The sequence below is a fragment of the Barbus barbus genome, assembly GCF_936440315.1.
Source record: "Barbus barbus genome assembly, chromosome: 28".
Lineage (NCBI taxonomy): Eukaryota > Metazoa > Chordata > Actinopteri > Cypriniformes > Cyprinidae > Barbus > Barbus barbus.
Window position 1 is genome coordinate 15,031,777 of NC_136756.1, and position 23,267 is coordinate 15,055,043.

Here is a 23,267-nt window from a genome sequence, read left to right on the forward strand (position 1 = left end):
AGGCAGCAAAAGTAATTTTAGTTTAAACAAATGGTCAGTGAAATGAGGTGCTTAACCTTCAGGAAATGTTGATCGTCTCGTGCAATTTTATGAGATTTGCACATTTTGCAACCCTTTTACCAACTTTATATCTAAACACAGTTAGGCCTATTATGAAAAGTTGCAGTCAATAAGGCTAATATATAAATATATATATGCTAGGCTACATTTATACGAGATATATAACTAATCTAATAGTTCTCAAAACAAAAAGCATGGGATGTGTGCCCTTAATACAATAAAAACAAAAATAATGGGACTCAAAAATGCATCCTATTTGTGGAAAGTGCCTCATAGAAAACCACAGAGTCCAAGTAACACTGCTTAAAACGTTTCTCCGAGCCTATAAAATATGCAGCCAAAATACACAGCATGAGCTGCAATGCTGCATGCATATGCTAGCTTTATGAAATCTTGCTGACTAACTTATGCTCGCCCAGTTCCCAGGTAGAAATCAACTAACAAATCAGTTGTGTGTGGTATTTGTGCATGTAGAAGTTTGTGTTGCAGTGCAGATGCTGAGTGAGTGAAGAAAATAATCAGCAAGTGCTCCCAGTCTCAGTGCAAACCATTAAGAACTGTATTGAAAATGCTTTTTAAATTCCTGAATTTGAATTAAAGAAGCACACAGGATGTAGAATTGAAATTGAAATTTGGATTTATGAAAGTAGAATTAAAATAGAAGTGCAGTGCAGACATTAGTAACATCTTACATAATACACACTGCTCTAAATTTAATCAATAATGTTTAGCTTATGGACCATGGTGGAAGAATATTTGTTAACTCCAACTCAATATATAAATATAATCAACATTTATATATTGTCCATATAATCAACAGATGTAAATGTTTCAATATTCATTTTATAATGTTATCTTGCAAAATGTGATGTACATTTTGTGGGTCTCTATGACAAAAATAAAATAGTTTTTTTTCCAAATTGTTGAGGGTATTGATTTTAATTAAGAGAAATATCTCGAAACAGTTTTACTGTTCTAATTTTGGGAATACTCCTAATAGTACTAATATTTTGTACTGAAAAAAAATCAATTCAACATCCTGTGACCAATTCCAACTCATGAACTGAAAAGGAGATTTTTGGAATTCAAAATTTGTAAATTTTTAAGACTGAAAAAAAAAAAATATATTAATTTTTGATGCTCTTTAATATGTTTACATTATCATTATATTCATTGCAATATCAAACATACTCAGTCCTGAGCTGCTACAGGGCCACAATAAATGTCAAGTCCTTAAAGAAGCAAAAGTACGTACTTTGTATTTCATATTTTAGCCCATCATTTTTTTGAAGCAGCAAATAAATAATTAGAATCCATCATTCAGAGTGTATTAACTATCAGGAAACCTCTGCGAGTTCAACACAGTGGGCTGTTTGTAGGTACAGAGCTGATTTAACATGAAGTGGTGAGGATGGATCCTTCCCATCCGTAATGTCAAATACGGCATGCTTCCTGCACGCAACGCCCTCATTATTCCCAGTGTGCAGCGACTCTGGATGCCTCAGTCCCAGATGTCTGTGAGAATTAGTGAGCTCCATAGGCTGGTTGTCTAATACGGATTTTTCTGTAGTAACAGGTCTGTGTGTGTGGCCGGGTTCGGCACTTTCACAGCTGCTGGTGGTGCTGCTCTGTTCGGTGTAGAGGTCTCGCACCAGGCCGTTGACTTTAATCCGGAGCGAATCTGCCACACTCGTTCGGGCTGAGGTACGGGTGCTCCCATTGCAAGAAAGAGGCTCTTGTCTACCCAAGATGTGATAGCGTACGATCTTCCGAAAAGTGTATCTAAATTCACGTATACGGTAAGCATAAATGAACGGGTTCACAACTGAGTTTGCGTGCGAGAGAATTATAGCCAGGTACATGATCAGAGCCGGCGGCCGTTTACACTTCGGACAAAACAGAGTGAAACAGTTGATGATGTGCAGCGGCAACCAGCAAACCGCGAACAGGCCGACGATAATCGCCAGAGATTTTGCGGCGTGGATCTCTTTCTGTAGGGTGGAGCGGGACTTGAGCTCGCAGTGTATGGCTTTGGACTCAATGCATTTGAGTTGGTGGCGTGCAGCCATGAAGATCCGCAGGTAAATGGCCAGCATGAGGAGCAAAGGCAGCAGCACGCAGGCGAAGAAGTTGAAGTAAACCATGTAGTCCATGACCACTACCTGCTCGAACAAACACTCCATCATACCAGGTGGACAGGTGCTGTTGAGGGCCTCTTCTGAGCGGGCTTTGTGCCAGCCTAACATGGGTGTTAGACCGATGATAATCGACAGAACCCAGCAGATCGCTATGATGCCTCTGGCACGCTGCCCGGTTACTAGGCTGTTGTATCTGGAAGAGAGAGAGAGAATCATGGTTTTCAAATTCCCCAGCCATAAATGTTTGTTCCAGTTTGTCTAGACTGCACATCTAAAAGGTCCAAAGTACTAACAAAAGTAAGCAAAAGACAGCATGGCTATAAACCTAGACATCTCTTTAAAAGTGTGCTCACGTCATGCTGGAATTATGTAATTATGAGTTTCCAATAAGTAATAATCTTTTGCGTCTGTCAAACTGTATCTGATCATTTCTCACAATTGCTCTGTTATTTAATGCAATTGTGACTAGCTCTTATAATTTACGTTTTATGTTTCACAACTGTGATTTTATTTCTTGTAATTGCGACTAATTCTTATTACTGTGACCCTTTATATCTCAGAATTATGACTTTATACAACTTTATATATCTCACAATGTAACTATTTCTATATTTTGACTTTATTTGACCCAATTGCAATTTTATTAATTTTAATTGCGACTAGTTCTCACAATTGTCTTTATATCTCACAGTGTAACTCATATGTATCTCATAATTCATAAATTGATCTCATAATTACACAAGTGTTAAACGGGGTTCCATTTACTTGACCATTGGGTTGGCATTTAAAAACAGTTTATACACTTGTGGGTTTCTTTATTTCTTTCACAAATACTATTTTTTTAATCATAGAAAATAATAATAATATAACTCAAAGTAAAATCTCGGAATTATGGTAATTTGGATACAGCGTGAACATTAGAACAACCCTGATGCAACCACAGTAATGATCCTAACATCCACTCACAGTATTTCCAGCAATTTTTCCCATTGGAGCAATTAGGAAGAAAGAATGTGCTCAGAAATGTCAGTGTTTGGAACAGACATCTATTTTGAGAATCTCTTTTTGGGCCAGTGTGGGAGAACAGCTGAGTTCCTTGGCCTCTATTAGTCACATTCTCCAGATGTGGAAGTTCAGTGAGCCACAGAGAAAACATCTCCGTCCCCCACCCAAAACCTGCTGACAGGACGTGGACGCACACGCAGTCTATCACACATCTCATAGAAACCAGCTGAACTGAGTGTTCCAAAACACAAGGGATACTATTATCCCAACATTACCTGAATCTCCATTAGCATGTTAGCTGCTCATTCTGAACCGTGCTAATTGGCTCATTCTGAAGTGTAAAGAGTTTATGGAACAAAACTGATAAAAGACTGACAAAAAACAGAAGTGGATGCTTGCTAAGGAAATCTGTACAAACTATTAGCAAAAACATTCCAGAATAAATCAGATTTATGAGAGGTAATGCTCAAAGACAGCCTCAAAATCAAGAGTTTAGGCCTTGCTATGTTCTTAAATCATATTCACCCAAAAATAGCCAAGAATCTTGTTGGAGAGACACAGTGTGTCCCATTACTGGGACATACTGTGTTAAAAAAGGCATGGTTTGTCTCGACAAATGGGAACAGTGCCATGTGTGGTTAATTCTTGAAAAGACCAGTTTAAACCTGCATTAATCTCCAGGCTGGCTGGTTTCCTTGTTAAAAAACATCTTTAAGCCAACCTAACTTAATTTGGTGGTATAAGATGGCTTCCGAGCCTGGTCTTTGGGGTTTTAATCATTTTTCAGCTAGACCATCTGAAGACCTGAACAGTGAACACTTAAACCAGAATGATTCTCCATACTGTTCCAGGCTGGTTTCCTTGCTGAAAAAAAACAAAACTCATTTTAAGCCAGTCTAAGTTAATTTGCTGGACTTTGCTGGTTTTAGAGGGGTTTTGGTCACTTTTCAGCTAGGCCTGCTTAAGACCAGCTTAAACCAGTAAAATTAGATTTTAAGTGTGCACATTCAGTGGGATTATGCTGGGCTTGATGTTTCAAAAAATGCTGGTCAACCAGAAAGCTGGTTAAGCTAGTTAAGGAGTTTGGTGGGGACTTTAGCATCCAAAAAATAAGTTGAAAAAAGTAGAAGTAGTCAAAACTGTCTCTTTAAGGCCAAAACGATTTAAAAGAGGTGAAGCATTATTCTACAAAATGTAATAATAAACATCTTCAGCAAACATGCCTTTAAGAATCAGAGAAACAATCTCCCTGAATTTTGATCAATGTACAAAGATACATGTTCTGACAGCAACACCCTTCACTCACCTTAGTGGGATCTTGATAGCAATGTAGCGGTCAATGGCAATAGCTAGAAGACTAAATATGGAGCTCTGGGTCAGCACTAGGACGAAGCAGGCAATGAACAGACAACCGTAGAAATTGGCACAGAAACCAGTGCTGATCACGATGGAGAAGGGAATGGCCAGCACACCCACTGCGATGTCCGCCACGGCCAGCGAAACAACAAAGAAGTTTGTAATGCTCTGGAGGTTGCTGTTGAGGCCCACTGCCCAGCAGACCAACACGTTGCCCAGGATCGAGAGCAGGGCAATCAGCAGCTCCAGAATCATGTACAACACGTCGAAGACATTGTTCAGCATGGTGAGCTTGCTGGGGAGAAAGGACGATGCCTCGCCTCAATGTCCATAGCTGCAGCTCCACGCAACAGCCACCTCACGAGGCCTACTGTCAGCCTTACCAAAAGACCAATAATCAAGTGTTACCTTAGAAACGTTCCAGATTGTTGAATCGCCAATGAAAAATAAAAACTTGGCAAATATTTTAAAAAGTATCTACAGACATTTCTCCTCAGATTTAGAGAGATTTGGTATTAAATAAAATGAATGAAAATGTGAAAATCCATTATGATCCCATGTAACGGCGTTAGATGTGATGGTCCAGTCCTCGTTCCATGTGTTGCTTGCCCGTCTTTCTATAACATTTAGTATTCCACTGCATTCCCTGGAGAAAAAAAGGAAGGAAATTATGTTATCGACTGGGAAGCAAGCCTCTGAAGATAAGGAAGGACTGAATAAAAACAGATAAAGTAAGAATTTTAGACACAAAAAGTTTGGTGTAGAAACTATTTTCACTCAAAAATGAACACACAATTGATTTCATAACTACTTACAAAGAAATGGCAAGTAAAACACTGAATTAAACATGAAGCAGACTTAAATAGCATTTTCTTGTAAAACATTCCAAGATTCTGTTATATTTATAACTTTTAAAATTCATTTTTTTTATGTGTACATGATTGAGAAATGCTTCATGCTCTAATCGTAAAGCATTTCATGACTGATGCCAATAAGGTTACTGTTTGATCTGAGGAAAGAAAGAGATTAGTCAACCATTTTAAGAGTTATTGTTGACACTGACAACAATATGGGGTTTTAAGTAAACAATACAGAGTGCACAGAAGCACAATGTGTAACATAACAGCAAAATATTGAGCTTCTTGTAAACACAAATGGCAAGCTAATACTTTGAAAAACATACATGAAAACCAATAAATATTCTTTATCCACTTTATATTTACCAGACACACCAGTAGTGATGGGCAGAAGTGCTTTCCTTTTGTTTTAATGTTTATGGGAAGAAGTTATTCTAAAGCCCTTGAGTGAAACCCTGGACTGTTCCCACACTGCTGCAGAGACGCTCACTGAGGTTATCCACCTCTGGAAGACATGACAAAACAGCTGTTCTGCGACTTTATTTAGTTATTGCTTTTTTCAAATATATATTTGCTCATTACAAATCAAAAGAATACAAACACTTAAAACTGTAATTATTATTATTAATAGCATTTTTTAAAATTAGAATTTATATATTATATATTGCTATTGTTAGACATTTATAGGTGGAACAAGGTATGGGGGAGGGATACTGTCATCCTAGATTGAATTCAATTGAAAAAAAAGAAAAAAAAAAATCTTGTGCATCCCTGTACACAAGACAAGTCATGAATGTTTTTCTGTTTTATGGAGATTTTTATTTGATTTAGTTTTTTTTGTTTATTATTATTGTTTGCGAACTTTTAGGAGTACATTATTATACAGATGACCTCAAAGCTGATATACATGGATTTAAAACCACACGAAGTCTTTAACATGCAGTAAAGTGTTTGCAACACAAAGTCTCCTGCGTTCAATCAGTTTAATTTATATATAAAAAAAAAAAATACAAAAATCTAAATAATGTGAATAGGTGACTTAAAATAAGAATGTCTTAAATAAGAATCGAAAGCAAACAGGTGAGAAAACATAATAGACCGGTAGATCTTGACACACAGGTTCACAGCCATTGATCTGTGAGAATTTAGGGGATGGCAATGGGACAACAGAGAAACGGGTCTCCACAACACTGGATGAACCCTTTGATCAGTTTCCCAAAGTACTCTTCTAGTTTCAGTGCTTTGTGTTTACAAGAAGACCATTTTTAAGCTACTAGACAGAATGTGAAACCTGTGCAAACACTAGACTCAACAGTGGACCCTTGTGGATGGATGATGGGAAACATCATACATTCATCCATCATTTAGAGCAGCCCCAAACTATATCTGGCTCAGAATCCGGTTCATTCCTCATAATGCTGACTTCCTTAACTAAATCAAATCCAAAATATCATGGTCTGATAGCAAACCAATTCAAACACTGCAGATGAAACAGCAGGGTTGGCTCAGAACAAACAGATGTACTTCAGCCTTCTACCTCGGCTGATTGATAGGCTCATAAAATGAAAAATGCTTAATTTTTCAGTTCAAAATCTGTTTTGATTCTTACATTCTATGATTTATTTGCTGTTACGAAGTTAATGGCACAATGTGGCTCAAGACAGATATAGAAAATACATTCAATATAAAAAAAGATCAATAATAATAAAAAAAACTAGCTAAAATTAAAACACTAACCCTTAAGATATAAAAAAGCTACACTTTTCCCTCTCCAGTTCTCCAGCATGAGTAAGAATTATAAACCCCTTTAGGAATATCAGCAGTAAATAATAATAATTAAACAGGCTCCATTTGGCTGAACCACTTAAATATTCATAAAACTACACAGGCAAAAAAAAATATATAAAAACACTTTGAACACATCTACACAGAAGATCCTTTATAAAGATGCACACATCTATGGCAAGTTTGGAAAAGGCTTAACATTAATTAAATTAAATGATATCTATAAATATGCATCAGTTTTCAAACAGTGACTAGCATCGGTTTTGATTTCACTAGTAATCATGCATTAGTTTTTTTTTTATTTTTATGTTAGTCACTACCAACTATTCCATTGTTAAGAAATATTTGAATATTTGTCATTGTATTATTTGGGGAGCTGTTCAGATTCAACAATTACCTATCCCAATAATTGCAGGTTTACTAGTACTTATTTCATACTACTACTTATCTATCAGACCGGAATACATGTATCTAGCATCTATACCAATTGATATCAGTGATATACAGTAATATACAATGTCTAAAAAAGTTAAATATTGGTTAACTTTTAACAGTATAGAGTGCTGAATCAACACAGAGTTAACATTTAAAAGCGCAATATAACACTGCATAGGGTGGACACATAGATACCTTGGTGGGGTTTGACGCTGAGTGTTAACTTTTGGGTGATTTTGCCCTGCACTTCATTTACAAATTACACTATTAACTATTAACAATTAGAATACATACACAGAAATATCTTGTCTAATAGTGTATAACAAGTTATAGTAAAACTGGAATAGATTCAAGTAACTAGAGACTAGAAATAAAGTAGAGATGTGTATGAATAAGTATTAGCATCTAAAGAATAGTTACTAGCGGTGAAATTTTAAAAGATGCCATTTATCTACTTGAAAAAAAAAAGCTAGTTTAGGCTAGTAACAAAATAGATAGTATTTTAAATGCTAAATTAGCCTGCCATACACGGCAGTTTCCCAGCAGTGTATGGCACTGCTAGTTTGCGTTGAAACGTAAATTAATATACACTATATAGCTTAATAATACTGTATATTAATTGTCATTTTTAAATCACACATCTGTAATTGGGGTCGTTCTTGCATTTGTTTTCAGGCTAAAATGGTTTCATGCTTGTAGAACTGGACACAACGAGCATTTTAACTTTTAAAAACAATTTAACCTAAAAAATTCGCTTCAATATTGAAATTGAACTTAAGCCGTACACAAATTGTTTAATTCAAATATAACAAAACAAATTCAATTCGATCGAAACCCCGCGGGATCTATCTAAAAATTCTTATTAGTTGCTGGTTTCAACTTACCATCACAGTTGATAACCACTGGAATGACTGAATAAGAAAAAAAAATTATGAATAATCTGGGAATCCCATGAACAAAGATGAGAAGGCAACCCCTCGGAAAAAGAAATACAAAACTTGGGAGTCCTCAGAGGTTCATGATTCTGTCGGCGTGTTCTGCGTCAGCTGTGTGATTCGGTAAAGTCGAAGTCGCGCGCACTCTCGTATCAGCAGACTATAGGACCCCTGTGAGAGCCAGTGACTGACCAATCCAGAGCCGGGGGCCAGCATTTCCACACTGGACGACTGTTAGATACTGATACCGCAAGTATCAGTGAAACAACTGAACTGCTAGTGCCAGGTCACTTCTGTGATTAAACTGAAAGCAAACTTACAAGACAGAATTTAGTATAAGTATTCAAATTAGCTTCCTGAATAATTTTGTATTGACCATTTAATTGGTTTTGTTAAGATTTACCAACAATTTAAATGGAAAACTTACTGTCTGCAACAGTTTCTCTGAAGCTTTAAATTGTTCTTCCATCACTCAGGTAATTTCATATTGACAAATGAAGGTAGGAATGTAATTTTGTTTTCTTTCCTGTCCATGACCTGTCTTCAGGACAGTACTTGAGAGCAAGTCTCACTCTTAAGACAGACATATTTAGTTCAATCTGGGTTCCATTCACATATGTGACTTAAAAAACAAACAAACAATCGTGGTACAGACAATAGGGCTCTGTGCAGAAAAGCAGGCCAATTAATTGGTCTCATTCAGGATAAAATGCAACTTTTTTTTACTCTACTCACATCTAATCATAGAAATGTAATAATCATGCTGCACAACACCCAACCTTCACAACAATAAAGAACAAGAGCTAAACTTAAACACCCACCGTCTCCTTTCCTCAGACCTTTTGCAGGTTTTAAATGACCTGTTAAATGTGTTTAGGACAAAGATTAGAAAAGCCTTCCAGCCAAATGGGAGGGCAACCACGATGCATTACATTACTTGAATTTCCAGTCCGGAAAGGGGCTGGGAATTAATTAAAACCTCATTTTTTATGTCTATATAATACAAGTTATTCACTGATTCACAGACCAATTAATCAATCTTTGAAAAGTGAAAGCTAAAAAGGGTTTTCCCTATGCTGCAGAACTAAAATGCAAGAATTAAAATATGACAATGCAAAGAAAAATGTTTATACACCAGGTGACCAATTCATTTTGAAAGAACAGCATATTGATTGTTCTTCACATTTATTTATAAAAAGGAAATCATTTTACTCTTTTTATTAAGATAATGCTCTCACAATGATAAACAACCTAAACAAATGGCAGCATTCAAGAACAGAAAACTGGTGTAAATTAACAATCTAAAAGGCAACAAAGCTGTATTACATTCATATTAATGTGATGAAAGCTTGATGAAGCACATTAAACAGACACACAGAACGCATGTCCAACTCAACATGTCTCTTGTTTAGTAAATGAAGCTGATATGAGGCTTATGAACAAACATTTGGTCAGGATTTATTTGGGACAAATGTAAAGATTAATCTGACACTTGCTTTTAATTATTATGCGATCATAGTCCAAAGGTAAAGTAGCTCAGTAATGCAGTTTGGAATAATTCTTAAACGCTTACCAGGGAAACTGCAGATTTGTCTTTCAGATGTTCGAGAGCTAAAAACGGCTGCTTAGTTACACACCCTGGAATTTGAATAGGAATCATTTCAAACAATGTGAAATACTTCCTGAGGAATTGAAATATTAAATACCCTATTAAAAGAATCAAAGAGTTAAAAAAAAGAGACACCTCATATTTTTCCAACACACTCATGAAAAATGACTTTTATCATTATTGTTATTTATTTTCATGTCTTGTATTACCTTTAAAGTGTTATTTGCAGACAGGTGGGAAACGTCAAAGTCTTCCAAACTCATGACAAGAGAATGATGCCTGAATTCAGCACAGCTGCAAATGTGACAATTGTGATTTTCGTCACTCAGGCAGAAACTCTTCCATATTAATGCACTGGAATGTAGCTTCATTTACATTTTGAATTAGTGCACGTCAAATGATTTTTGTGCTTTGCAAACACTAAAATGTGCGGGAATTGGTTGAGCACTGCACATAACATATTATGAATCGCATATGATTATTCATCTTGATAAATATCAATACGACTTTCTTATCCTGAGAAAGAACATACTATTTGATTAGTACATAAGGAAGTTAGCTTACAAACAAAAAGATATCATGACAGATTTCATTTTTGGTATACTATTTCAGACTCATTGCATTAGTTTGACATGCACATGTGCTGCTAATCTGAATATAGCGTTTACTACAGTATCATTCTGTTGGTGAGCAGCACTAATGTCCTATGAAATGGCTCAACTGGTTACATAAGCTTATTGCTGACCTCCCTATTTAATATGTAGTATTTCAAGCCAAGATCCATCACAGTCATAACAATGCGCCCAAAATGGGCAATCCTGTAAAAAAGTTTAACCACTGACTGTGTGCTATAGTGAATAACTCCTATTAGTGTACAATTCTCCTCTACTGAAGTGCTACTCCAATGAAGTGTTTCAATTAGGCACTGCTTTGAGCAATCCGCACATCTCGTTCTTTTAAAACAAGTTCCACGGCGGTGAATTAAGGTGAAGAACTTGCTCCAAACGTCTGTCTGGAAGCAAGAACTCAGGGTGGCGAAAGGCACGGGGTCGCAAGCAGGTCCACGCTGTTCCTTAAGACTGATTTCAAATCCACAGTTTTAGATCATCCACACCAAGATTTAGTAACTAGATGTAATCTGTAGTGTTAGAGTCACGCGACAGTGAGTTCAAACTGAATCTTTTTCACTGTAGAGGATTTTCTTTGATATATCAATCAGCATATGCTAAGTGAACTGTCCTTGTGATGGGTTTAATATGACTTTGTGCTAGGATTAGGTTTAGATGATATGGTGGGAAGTTGCACTCAGGTTACTTGGAGGAAATCTGTTGCATTGGTTTGAAAATCTATAAAAGTACATGTGCTCAGGTCTCAAAATACTTGTAGATAGAGGTGACGTAAGTCATAACACTCTGCCAATCCGGTCTTTCTGTATGGACCATGTCATTGATGTCCTGAAAGAGAAAGAAAGAAAGAGAATATAAGTGAACATTAAAGTGCGTTTGATGAAAGCGTGTTGCGTTATATCACTTATTAACTAAAGTTTCTGTCATTTTAATACACTAGCATTCACAAATTTGGAGTAAGATTTTAAAAATATATTACAATAGAAAACAGTTGTTTTAAATTGCAGTAATATTTTACAATATTACTCTTTTTGCTGTATTTTTGATTAAAAAAAAACTGCAGATGCAGCCTTGGTGAGCATAAGAGATAAAAATAAAAATGCATAGTGCATTACTAGCAGACAAATGTCTATAAAAACTCACTGATTATCTATCGAATTTTAGGCAAAATATAACATGAACAATTTATATTCTTCATGGAAATATCTGTGACTGTGCAATGATTTTTAATATTTGATTTATTTCTAGGACTTGCTGTATGAGTTGCTTAAATTCTCAAGAGGTGCTTTCAGTATGTGCATGCTAAACTTATTGTTTAAGTCGTTCACAACAGAGAAGAAACAATTCTATACACTGTGCTATAAGTAAACACTGTTGGCTGATAATGAAGTGTTTCCAGCTTTTCACCTGCTGTCAGTTTACAGGATGGGAGTGGATGACAGAAATATTCCAACTAGAAGATTAATAGAGTGCCTGCATTAGGTCTTTGTGCACGTTGCTCCAGTGCAAACCGGAGCTCCTGAACATGCCTATTTATATGCAGACTACAGACTTACTGCATCAGCTGGCCTGAATGAGCTGTTGTGATCAAGCTAATGCAAAACCTCTTACCAGAGTGGACTTGATTCCCACACTTTCTGCTGCCTGGAAGGCCAGGGTGAAATTTCGTCTCTGAAAACCAAAATAAATAGTTTTGAGATTAGCGACAAATAAACCAAGATTAACCTAAAATGACAAAGATCTGTTCTTTCAGGCTTGAAAAATACCAAATACTTTTTGGGGCCACTGAATAAGTGCTATATGGCATGGTCATGATACTTGGTACTTGCCTTGTCCTGACTGTTGAGTTCTTGATAGGGAATATGAGCAGGCAGATATGTGTGAAGGACAGCGCAGAAGGCCAATCCATCATTCCAGCTACTGCTAAAGTTGGTAATGTCGATATTCTGTGTAACAAACAGACACAACAGACTTCATATAAGCCTCCTGGACTATACCAAAAATTAAGAATGTATGAAATTTATGAAAATAAAGCTGCAGAACATTTAAAACCAGATTAGAAAGGGTTTCAACATGACACATCAGGTTTAAGTCATGAAATGTGTGCAATTCAGCGTGGTACATTCAATGGAACATTACTCCACTTTGCAAAATTTACTCATCTTCCTGTGGTGTAAAATGAAGCAGGTTTCTTGTTCATAGCTTCTCCCACAACCTCTTTTGTGCGCTAAAGAGCAAAATAACAGGTTTCAGATCCATTTCTACAAATGTCCACAATGTCTTGAGTTCTAATTTTCACCATAATGTGTGGCAGAAGAGCAGAGAGATGTCAGCCTCCCAGACATCCTCCTTTAGGGATGAGTAGTTAGTGCTGAATGGAATAAAGTAGCTTCTTTTGTTTCTACATTATTTTGATGCTTAAATGCAAAAGCATCAAGCCACTTCTCTTCCGTTCCACTTTGATAACCATCAGTTGTGATCACAGCTCATAGTTTCACATGATGTCTGTAAAGACTTCTTAAATTATTCGTAAAAAGTGCACCTATTATGTAAAATCCACTTTTACATGGTGTTTGGACTAGTGTTGTCAAAAGTATCCACTTTGCTACCAGACAGTATTGCAATTTTAAAAATGATAGTCAAAACTGCAATTTTCAACATTTGAGTGCTGTTGAGCAGATTCTTCAACAACACTGATTGGTCACTGTGTTCATGCGCTCAAGAGATATGACTGTGATTGGCTACAATGATCACTGATCGTGTCTATCAGTAGATCCCTAATATTTCTGCACATAGACGGATTTGTGCTGATAGACGCATCTTTCAAACTCTCCCGTGTGTTTCTGTGTGAGCACTCGGTGAAGAGCGTGAAACGATGATAATTGTAGCCAATCACAGTCGTATCTGTTGAGCGCGTGAACACAATGGCCAATCAGCAGTGTTTAAAAATCTGCTCAACAGCGCTCAAATGTTAGCGGGAAATGAATGTTTTTATAATTGCAGTACCGACTGGTACCGAAGTCGGTACTTTTGACAAAACTAGTTTGAACATAAATGTGTGTTGGCAGTGTATGAACACAACCACCCTACAATTATAAAAATCCACCTACTCCTCATTTTTTAATCCCCTTTAAACCAAATCAGTCTCACTTGGCCTGCTGTTTTGATTCTCTATGCAATATGACATCACATTGCATAGGGCCAGGCTACGGGGGTTGATTGACTGCACAGCACTGCCAGAGTTTCCACCCTCAGCGGTTGTACCAAAGCCTCTTTCAAGGAAAGTCTGTTCACTTGGCAGCCATATTTGCAATGCCTCCAGGTAGCTCAAACAAGACCAACTCCTATCTAAATGAAATCGTGAAATCTCAAAAACTGCTAACTGAACTTGCAATTAAATTACATATTTCAAATCAGCAACAAAATTTGAAATGAACTGTCCCATGAATGTTGTTTCTTATGCTCAAATAGCGCTTAAAAAGCTTATTTTTCAGGCTAGACCAGCCAATGTGCATGCGCAGTCATAACTGGTCTAGCCTCGAGCTTCTAACGGCCGCTGCAGTGATGCAATGACTTTACCAATCAGCGACTGGCTCTTTCATTTAGAAGGCGGGACTATTCCGCTATATTGCATGTTGCAGTTTCTCCCATTCATAAGTACAGGAGTGAACCGTCTTTCTTGTCTAGTCTTTGGGTTGTACGCTGTTCTCCATTTTCTCCGCGCTCGAGCAGCTGTAACGTCAACAATGTATTGTAAGTTCAGTCAAGACTGAACATAAGATTCTTATTTTTTTCCCAACAATCTGAGCTGCAGAAGATGCGGGGCGGGAATATGCAGCTCATTTGCATTTAAAGTGATACACACCAAAACAGCTCTTTTTAGACACACCTCAAAAATGACATTTTCCAGCTGTTATAATAAATGATCTGTGAGGTACTTTGAGCTGACTTCATAGACACATTCTGGGGATACTCAAAACCAATATTACATCTTGTAAAAAGGGGCTTAATAGCTTGCCCTTTAAAAAACACTGTGTATTAGAAAATTACGGAGGATGATGTAATTTTAAAAATGAATCTAAAATTTTAGAAAAAAATCTAAAATTTCCATTCACAAATCAATAAAAGATTAATTGGAGACTTATGTTGTGTAAGGAAAATGTAGTAATTTTCTAAATAAAAATGCCCCTAAGATGCAAATTCAATGAGTTTGTTCTCAGAAGCGCTGCTGGCGACTGTTTTACGTCAAGTGCCATTTAAAGTGCCAGAGAAATCCAGCGGACTTCCTGGTGAGGACCTTGATAAACAGTGACTATGACAACCACACAAGCTTTTCTGGTAGAGAAAGACCTTGTTTAAAAAGTAGGAAAGAGGATTTCACTGAAATCTGACAAGTGGAAAAAAGATGGATAAACAGGTATGACATGGGCCAGTATTACAGCTATTATTCTGTGGATAAAGATGACATCTGAGATTCAGCGAGAATAAAACTCAGTCCAGACAGTCCATGCCATCAAAAAATCCAACATAAACTGACAGCAGCTACAATATAGTATGAGGACAGAGAAGGACACAACTTCACCATTAGCTGATATATAAAAATATAATATAAACAGGTGATTTTTTTCTCTCTCTCTCTCTCTCTCTCTCTCTCTCTCTCTCTCTCTCTCTCTCTCTCTCTCTCTCTCTCTCTCTCTCTCTCTCTCTATATATATATATATATATATATATATATATATATATATATATATATATATATATATAAATAAATGTATACTGGGATTGAAGCGATGTGGCTTGGTAAACGTTTTATTGCCAGTATAAAGGCTGATAATGGCTGAATAAAAACAAAAGAATAATAAGGATTATGTCTCAAACTTCGCGGAGATGTGAAAGGTTCTGTTTCCTTAAACTAGTTTAAAATAAAAAAAATTCATTTCATTTCTTTATTTCAACACATTTTCAGGTAAATCCAAGTATTTAAAATTTGCAATTAATCATGATTAATCACAGTTCATGACTGCGATTAACGCGATTAAATTTAATTGATTGCCAGCACTAATATATATATATATATATATATATATATATATATATATATATATACTAGGGTTATCAACGTTAACGCATGCGATTAATCTAAAAAAATGTAACAAGTTAATATTTTTTAACGCAAATTGATCGTTTGATAAGGTTTTACCCCAACTTCTGGCCGTCATCGCAACGCGGAAGGTAATCATTGCCTGCGTCCCAATGTGCACATTATCCATCCTAAATTCTATGTGATATAGTAATTTTCAATACTATTTAGGGCAGATAGGGTGGATAGTATGCACATTGGGAGGCAGGGATTGTGTGATTATGAGGCGCCGGGCTCGACAAAAGTGAAGCGAACGCAGAGAGAGAGAGCGAGAGAGAGACAGTGCGCGAGAGACATGTATACTCAAGGGTACAGCGAACCAGTGTTGCCATGGTCGCGGTTTTCCCTATTTTGAAAATACAGTCGCGGGAAAAATTACAGAGCCGTGGGTTGCGGTTTTTTTGGGCTACTTTTAAAATGTACCGTGGCCGCCCAAAGTGTATACACATGTGATCGCAAAAGGAAGTTATTACAAACACTCGATGGTGGTTTAAAGTGAGTTCTGAGTAAAAGTGCACTATTAATCTCAAATTGTCTGATGTAGCATGATGCTAATGTTAGCTCTAATGCATCTGCGGAACAGGTCCAAATGCATTTTATCATAATACTTCATGTAAGGTGGCTAGAAAATGTTTTGTTGTATTTGTTTAGAAATACTTTTGATAATAGTTTGGTAAATGTGTACTGGGATTGAAGCGATGTGGCTTGGTAAACGTTTTATTGCCAGTATAAAGGCTGATAGTGGCTGAAAAAACAAAAAACAGAAGAATAATAAGGATTATGTCTCATACCTGGCGGAGGTGTGAAAGGTTCCTTAAACTAGTTTGTCATGCATTACTTTATTTCAACACATTTACAGGTAAATCCTAGTATTTTAAATTTGCCATTAATCGTGATTAATCACAGTCCATTACTGTGATTAACGCAATTAAATTTTTTAATCGACTGAGAGCACTAATATATATATATATATATACACATACATACACACAGAAAAAAAATCAACAAATCTTAAAGGCAATCTAGTAATGTGCTTTTTACAGTATATTTTTATTATATTAATTAATATACATTAAAAGTTAAATATCATATATTACATATTAGTATCTAAGTAAATCTAAGTATATATTTTTAATATAAATTTGTAAATAAGTAAATATTAATTTTTAAAAAAATAATATAACAAAATAATATAATATAACATTCTTTGATCTTACATGACATAATACAAACCTGATAACCCTCGGTTTTCTTCTGACACCACCTCAGCAGTGCATTTCTTTTAGAACCACCATATTCACGAGCCAAAGCTGACAGCGGGTCTTTTCGCTCCTCTCTACACAGAAAAACAACCGTGTTATTATCAACTCAGAAGAAGCCTTCCAGCATTTTAGATTCATATCATGGAATAAGTGGTCAAGGGGTATGTTCGTTGATGGCCGTGACATCTATATGAAAAACAAATAAAAATGTATATGATACAGCATGTGTGTGGGTTACAGTCAGTACAGGGCAGGTGCGTACCGAAGGCGGCTGCGTGCTGTGGGGTTGACAGAGGCTGTGGGGGAAGAGGAAGAGGACAAGGAGAGAGAAGGTGCCGCAGAACCCATGGCTATCAGAGAGGAAGCTGGGCCTCCATCAGGAGCACTGATATCCCTCTTCGCCTCTTCACTGCTTCTTCGAGACACTAAACAGTGGAGAGAGCAAAAGTTTGATTATCTTTTGGGTAACAGTACTTCTGTTCTTTTGGTTTACATTAACAGAAAAATAATAAAATTCATCACTTTCTTAAAAAGACATTAAAACTCACATGCATCAATTATGAAATGTAATGACTGATTAGATTTACTATAACAATGTATAAGTTATAAAAATCCCATGTGTTTCCTGCATGGATGCATTCTTTCCAGTTACATTATTGTCTTCAAAATATGAAAATAAGTACAAATAGAGCCAAAATATTTAAACTGAATCAAACTATGACCAAATTTCAGATTTGACCATGCATTTGACCATTTATAAAAAATGTAATGCAACTGGATTGTTGTAAGAGCAAATGTTCGCATGTACACAACTGTCCATGAGTTTAGAGTTTGTTTTTCAAAGTAGTCTTTGTGGTTCACCAAGACTGCATTTATTTGATCAGAAATACAGTAAAATCTGTAATATTGTGAAATTTTATTATTTCTATTTCAGTATATTTTTAAATGTATTTTATTCCTATGATGGCAAAGCAGAATTTTCAGCTGCCATTACGCCAGTCTTCAGTGTCACATGATTCTTCAGAAATCATTCATATACCGATTTGCTGCTCAAGAAACATTTCCTATTATTATCATTTTATTATTATTTTTAAAATAGCTGTGCTGCTTAATATTTTTGTCATCTTTTGTCACATTATAAATGTGTTTACTTTTCAAAAAAGTCTATTTATATGTATGAATAAAACATTATAGCACTGACTATGAGTGCATTAGTTGAGTGTTTATAATAAGAATAGCGTCTATATTCCTTCGATTTTAAATAGGTCTAAGCTTCACCTGTGATAGTCTTTGATGTGTCCATGCTTGAGACTCTCTGAAGAGCTGAAGCGGGACGACTGCTGTTGGCTGCCCTTAGTAGATGCTCAGCTGCAGACAGAGAAAGAGAAAGAGAGTGATATAATATCATAATCAGGATTTCAATATCTGTTATCAGTTAATCTGGGAGCCAAATATGATTCCGGCAGTAATTGGAAAGAACACAATGAAAGAAAGGAATGAATGTTGCAGTCTACAAACACACAAAATGCTAACTTGACAAATTGACAATAAAATGGTATTGCACATTAAATCAATGACAATCAAATGCTATTACATTTATAATCAAAGAAATCAATCTATAAAAATGAAAGGAACATTAGAGGGGGGAAAAGACTAATGTTGACAGCCAGTGAGTCTCAATAGCTGTAAAGGGTCAGACAGGGCAAACGATCACCCCGCACGAAAGCCATCCCGCCAATCAAAACACTGTCATTTCCACAAAGGTTGATAAGAGTTTCCAATAAGCAGTCGAACGTAACAAGCATGACAAAAGGCCTCTATGCCCTCTCTCGCACGTACACAAACATGCACTGGTTCCCTTTCCAGCATAATAATGGTGAAAATGAGAGGCGAGGGGGCACTGAAACACGAGTATTTGTTCATACTTGATGTATTTTCGCATGAGTTATCACATCTGAGGTCACCATGAGTTCAGTGTTGCTTTTGCGGGGTCATAAACTTCTGATGTTGGGAAAGCAGCTGTCTTTTACTAAGAAACCACCTCCTAGATCCAAATCCCACAACATCCACCCCATTGCAACTTCTGGAATAACTGAGTGCTATGATTCACATTATGCGTTTTTGTTTTTCCAACGGGTTATAAAAAATAAAAAAAATTGTTCATTTACCAGGTCAGGGTGGAGCAGCACAACAAGAGTGCCACACCTTTTGACTAACACATTTCCAGTTTGCTGTGATTATTAGAAAATATTTTTTCTATAATTTTATAGACATTGCACTCACAAAGAATAATATTGAATGGATTAAATTTTTTAAAGCCGAGTATAAATAGAAAAAATATTTATAAATAAATAGAATTGATTATTTTTACATGATATCCCACAAAATTTTAAATGATTTTAAGATTTGATCAATTTCAAAATCCCAATTTTACAACTTCCTTGACTGATCAAGTTTTTAGTAATAGCTTGACAGATATGAAATACTGGGAGGTTGGTCCTAGGCATAATTGATAAATTATATATAATTACTAGATGTGTAATTGTTATAATTTATTCAACAAGACGTTACATCCAAATAAATGGTCTGTAAGTTATTGCTACAATTCTTATAGCTATACTACTTATAAGTTTTTATAAAACATATTAGAAACAAACACAATGAATATTCTTATTAACCCTATCATCAAAAATTTTATTTTAAATTAGATGTTACAACTACCTGACAGGCATTTCCATTGGCTACTGAAAGGAAAAGCTGGCATGACCTGAATCATTAAATCAAATCAATCAAAAAGGCAACAAATCAATCAGTGTATTGAAAAAACTGATATAGAACTACAAATAACGGTCATTTGAAAGACTGAAGGAGATATGCTGTGGTGTTTATTACCTGGCATGCTGATATCTGTGTAACTGGGTCGTTTGTCTGTAAGGGAGGAGAGGGGCTTCGCAGCAGCCGTAGAGCAAGTGATGGAGTGTCTCTGTAGGTGATTAACAAACAGTATTTAAATCATCTTAATATATCGGCTTACATATCAACTCGTCTGATCTGAAACAAAGATAACTGTGACTTGAATAAGGACAGCAGAGTCACTTCAGGTGAGTCAGGATTATGATAGAAAGTTATAAGGAGAAATATCGCATATAATCTACTCTACTGCGGAGATAGATTCATATCTCCATTTCATTTAAGAGCTCCACATGCGCTTTTCTGCACTTGAAAAAAAATATAAAAGAAGCTGTAATAAGACTTGGCACCTAATCCTTGTAAAAGGTCTCTTTCCCTTCATGACTTGTCCTCGACAGGTTACACATTCACGGCTGGATTGTGGTCAGCTTCCGTTAAATCCCATTGCTCTTTTCCCCTAGAATGCTACTCGATTTCTACATCAATCAAAAGCGGCTACAGACTGCAGCTAGTCTCTCAGGAGGATATGACCTTAGATCTATTTCCTCTTTATCTGCTGTCCTTACCTCCCCTCTCCTTACTTCAATAATGCCCTGACAATCACACTCTTATATATCCTCAGTGCTGAACATTTCTAAGGGTGTCACTTTGATATACGCAGTCAATTTCAAAAAACATTTGCACCCATCAAGTGTTACACTGAGGTTAGAAATGAGGTTGGTATTGTTGTATCCGTGTTGGTAAATAAACTGTGCATGATTTCCAATATGAGATATATCAGAATTCTACTTTTAAATTACACATCACATTATATTACTAATGGTCAAAACTTTCTTTGTGTTCTCTCACCCTGAAGAAAAACTAAACATTAATATAGCTGGCTAATATGTAAGAGCAACTGCAAAAACTCAATTTCACATCCAGACAATATCAGAAGTTATGACTGCACTTGAAATAAAACGTAAAAGGAAACCAAACCATCCCACAATGGAAATTCCGTAGTTCTCATGAATGAGCCGATGCTGTGAGAAATGTCAAGAGGCCCACAGGAGGAGGAAGAGCTGCTATCTCAGAGGCCTCCGAGGTTCAAAAAGCAGGAAAAGACCTAGAATGCTATGGTTTGACCTTCACAGTAAAAATAAGTCACTCTGCAGCATAGTAGAAGTATGATATGTGTCATTTTGTGACTCTGAGATACCTGTATGGGTGAGACAGCAGCAGCAGGCGGGGTCTTCATGGGGCTGGGACTGAGAGGTGTGCGAGGTAAGGGGGTGCTCGTGGTTGTGCTTGCTGCGGCGGCGGCTACAGCAGCGACTGCAGTACCATTAGCTCCAGGACCTGAGAACATCCAAAAAACAGATTAAATCAACCTTTTTAGACAGTTAAAGATGCCCCATATACATGAAATGGAAATAAAACCAGCAAATGGCGAGGTACCCTGTGAGGCACTGTCAAAACTTTTGATGAGGGTTTTAACAGTGGGTGATGGATCGGAGGATGTGGAGGGACGTCGACTCAGTCCCATGCCCTGCCGGAGTGCAGCCAGGTCCCTCTCAACAGCGTTCATGTAGTTATATACACGTCCACGCTCCTCGTCTTGCCTTTGAGACAGTACAGAGTCACACATTTTCAACATGGATACTCCGTCTAATCATAGACAGGAAACTCTTTATTAAATTTAAATGATTATGTGACCCTCATCCACTATGTGATTATGTGACCCTCCATCTATTCTGCCATGTGCCTTATGCACTTTATCTATCTCTCTTTTTTTATTTTCTACAATGTCCTCAGACTGATAAGCTCTTTTGCACTACAAATATATCTACACAGTGTTGTTTTTATTTAACTGGTTTTGCACTCTATCTGCCATGCGCCTTTTGCCACTTTATCGATCTAATTCTTTTTTTTTTTCTACAATATCCTCATTTGTATATTTGTATAGTTGTATGTACATATATCTAAACTGTATTTATCTGTATTTGAACGTGTTTAATGTTAACGGTATGCACCAAGGGTCTGAGAGTAATGCAATTTCAGTTCTCTGTATGTATGTGCTGTACATGTGGAAGAATTGACAATAAAGCTGACTTGAACTTGAACTACATTAATATAATTAAAGGGATAGTTCCCCAAAAAATGAAAATTCTGTCATTAATTACTCACCCTCATGTCGTTCCAAACCTGTAAGACCTTCGTTCATCTTTGGAATACAAATTAAGATATTTTTGATAAATTCCGATAGCTCTCTGACCCTCCCATAGGATCCTAACATGATCAAGGTCCAGAAACGTAGTAAGGACATCGTTAAAATATTAGTAAAAATAATGTGACATCAGTGGTTCAACCATAATTTTACGAAGCTACGAGAATACCTTTTGTGCACAAAGAAAACAAAAATAACAACTTCATTCAACAATTCGTAACAAAACATATCCATGTACATACGTTGTTTACATATGTGATACTCTCCAAAATGGCACCAGGTGACGAATTGTATATTAAAGTCATTATTTCTGTTTTCTTTGCGCACAAAAAGTGTTCTTGTAGCTTTGTAAAATTACAGTTGAACCACGAATGTCACAGATTATTTTAACAATGTCTTTACTACGTTTCTGGACCTTGATCGTGTTAGGATCCTTGCTGACTATGGGAGGGTCAGAGAGCTCTCGGAAGTCTTACGGGTTTGGAACGACATGAGGGTGAGTAATTTTTGGGTGAACTATCCCTAAAACATAACTAAAACATAGGTGCTCTCAGATAATTCCTGTAAAAATATGCCACCAAGGCTAGACCAAACAGTAAGATGTAAAATATGCTGTCTTCTAAGATAATGCACTAATAATTTTTGTTGTAACAGAGCTTGAGATAGGAAGTGACTTCACCACCAAAAACAACAGTTCAAGTTCCGCTTGTCACTGAGCATTTCACAGTCTGGCAGCGCAACACTTCGCACTGGCTTTTAACACTTACTTGCGGTTTTTAACTTCATCTAGTTCTTTGCTCAGCTTCTCGTTCTTTTCTTGGGCTTCTTGCAGGCGGTGGCGTAGGTCACCGGTCTCCTCTTGAGCTTCTGACTTGATGTCATTAGCAATGACTACAGCAGTCTGCAGATCTGCCTGGAACTGACGCCACTCTGCCGACTCTTC

At 36.5% G+C, this 23,267-nt stretch overlaps 2 protein-coding genes across 4 annotated transcripts in view; both read right to left on the reverse strand.

Annotated features, from left to right (window-relative positions):
• Nucleotides 1–1,189: 1,189 nt before the first annotated feature.
• On the reverse strand, nt 1,190–8,886 carry LOC306848737 (adenosine receptor A2b-like). Of its 3 annotated transcripts, XM_079383474.1 has the most exons (4): nt 8,521–8,886; nt 5,792–5,921; nt 4,510–5,205; nt 1,190–2,391 (listed from the first exon to the last, which is right to left on the reverse strand). In XM_079383474.1, exons 3-4 carry the CDS (start codon nt 4,842–4,844, stop codon nt 1,398–1,400), a joined length of 1,329 nt encoding a protein of 442 aa, XP_079239600.1. In that variant the 5' UTR covers nt 4,845–5,205; nt 5,792–5,921; nt 8,521–8,886; the 3' UTR covers nt 1,190–1,397. The 3 variants fall into 3 exon arrangements, with proteins under 3 accessions (XP_079239600.1, XP_079239599.1, XP_079239601.1); XM_079383473.1 differs by lacking the exon at nt 5,792–5,921 and having other exon boundaries at nt 8,521–8,872; XM_079383475.1 differs by lacking the exon at nt 8,521–8,886 and having other exon boundaries at nt 5,792–5,930.
• Nucleotides 8,887–9,684: 798 nt separating this feature from the next.
• LOC306848380 (cytospin-A-like) overlaps nt 9,685–23,267 on the reverse strand; it is a 30,069-nt gene continuing 16,486 nt past the window's right edge. The window contains exons 8-17 of the mRNA XM_079382892.1: nt 23,092–23,267; nt 21,556–21,719; nt 21,317–21,456; nt 20,101–20,191; nt 18,487–18,576; nt 17,471–17,633; nt 17,180–17,282; nt 12,636–12,752; nt 12,418–12,477; nt 9,685–11,634 (exon numbers count right to left, since the gene is read on the reverse strand). Coding sequence (XP_079239018.1) covers nt 11,545–11,634; nt 12,418–12,477; nt 12,636–12,752; nt 17,180–17,282; nt 17,471–17,633; nt 18,487–18,576; nt 20,101–20,191; nt 21,317–21,456; nt 21,556–21,719; nt 23,092–23,267 — 1,194 coding nt within the window. The 3' untranslated portion in view covers nt 9,685–11,544. The remainder of the gene's footprint in view (nt 11,635–12,417; nt 12,478–12,635; nt 12,753–17,179; nt 17,283–17,470; nt 17,634–18,486; nt 18,577–20,100; nt 20,192–21,316; nt 21,457–21,555; nt 21,720–23,091) is intronic.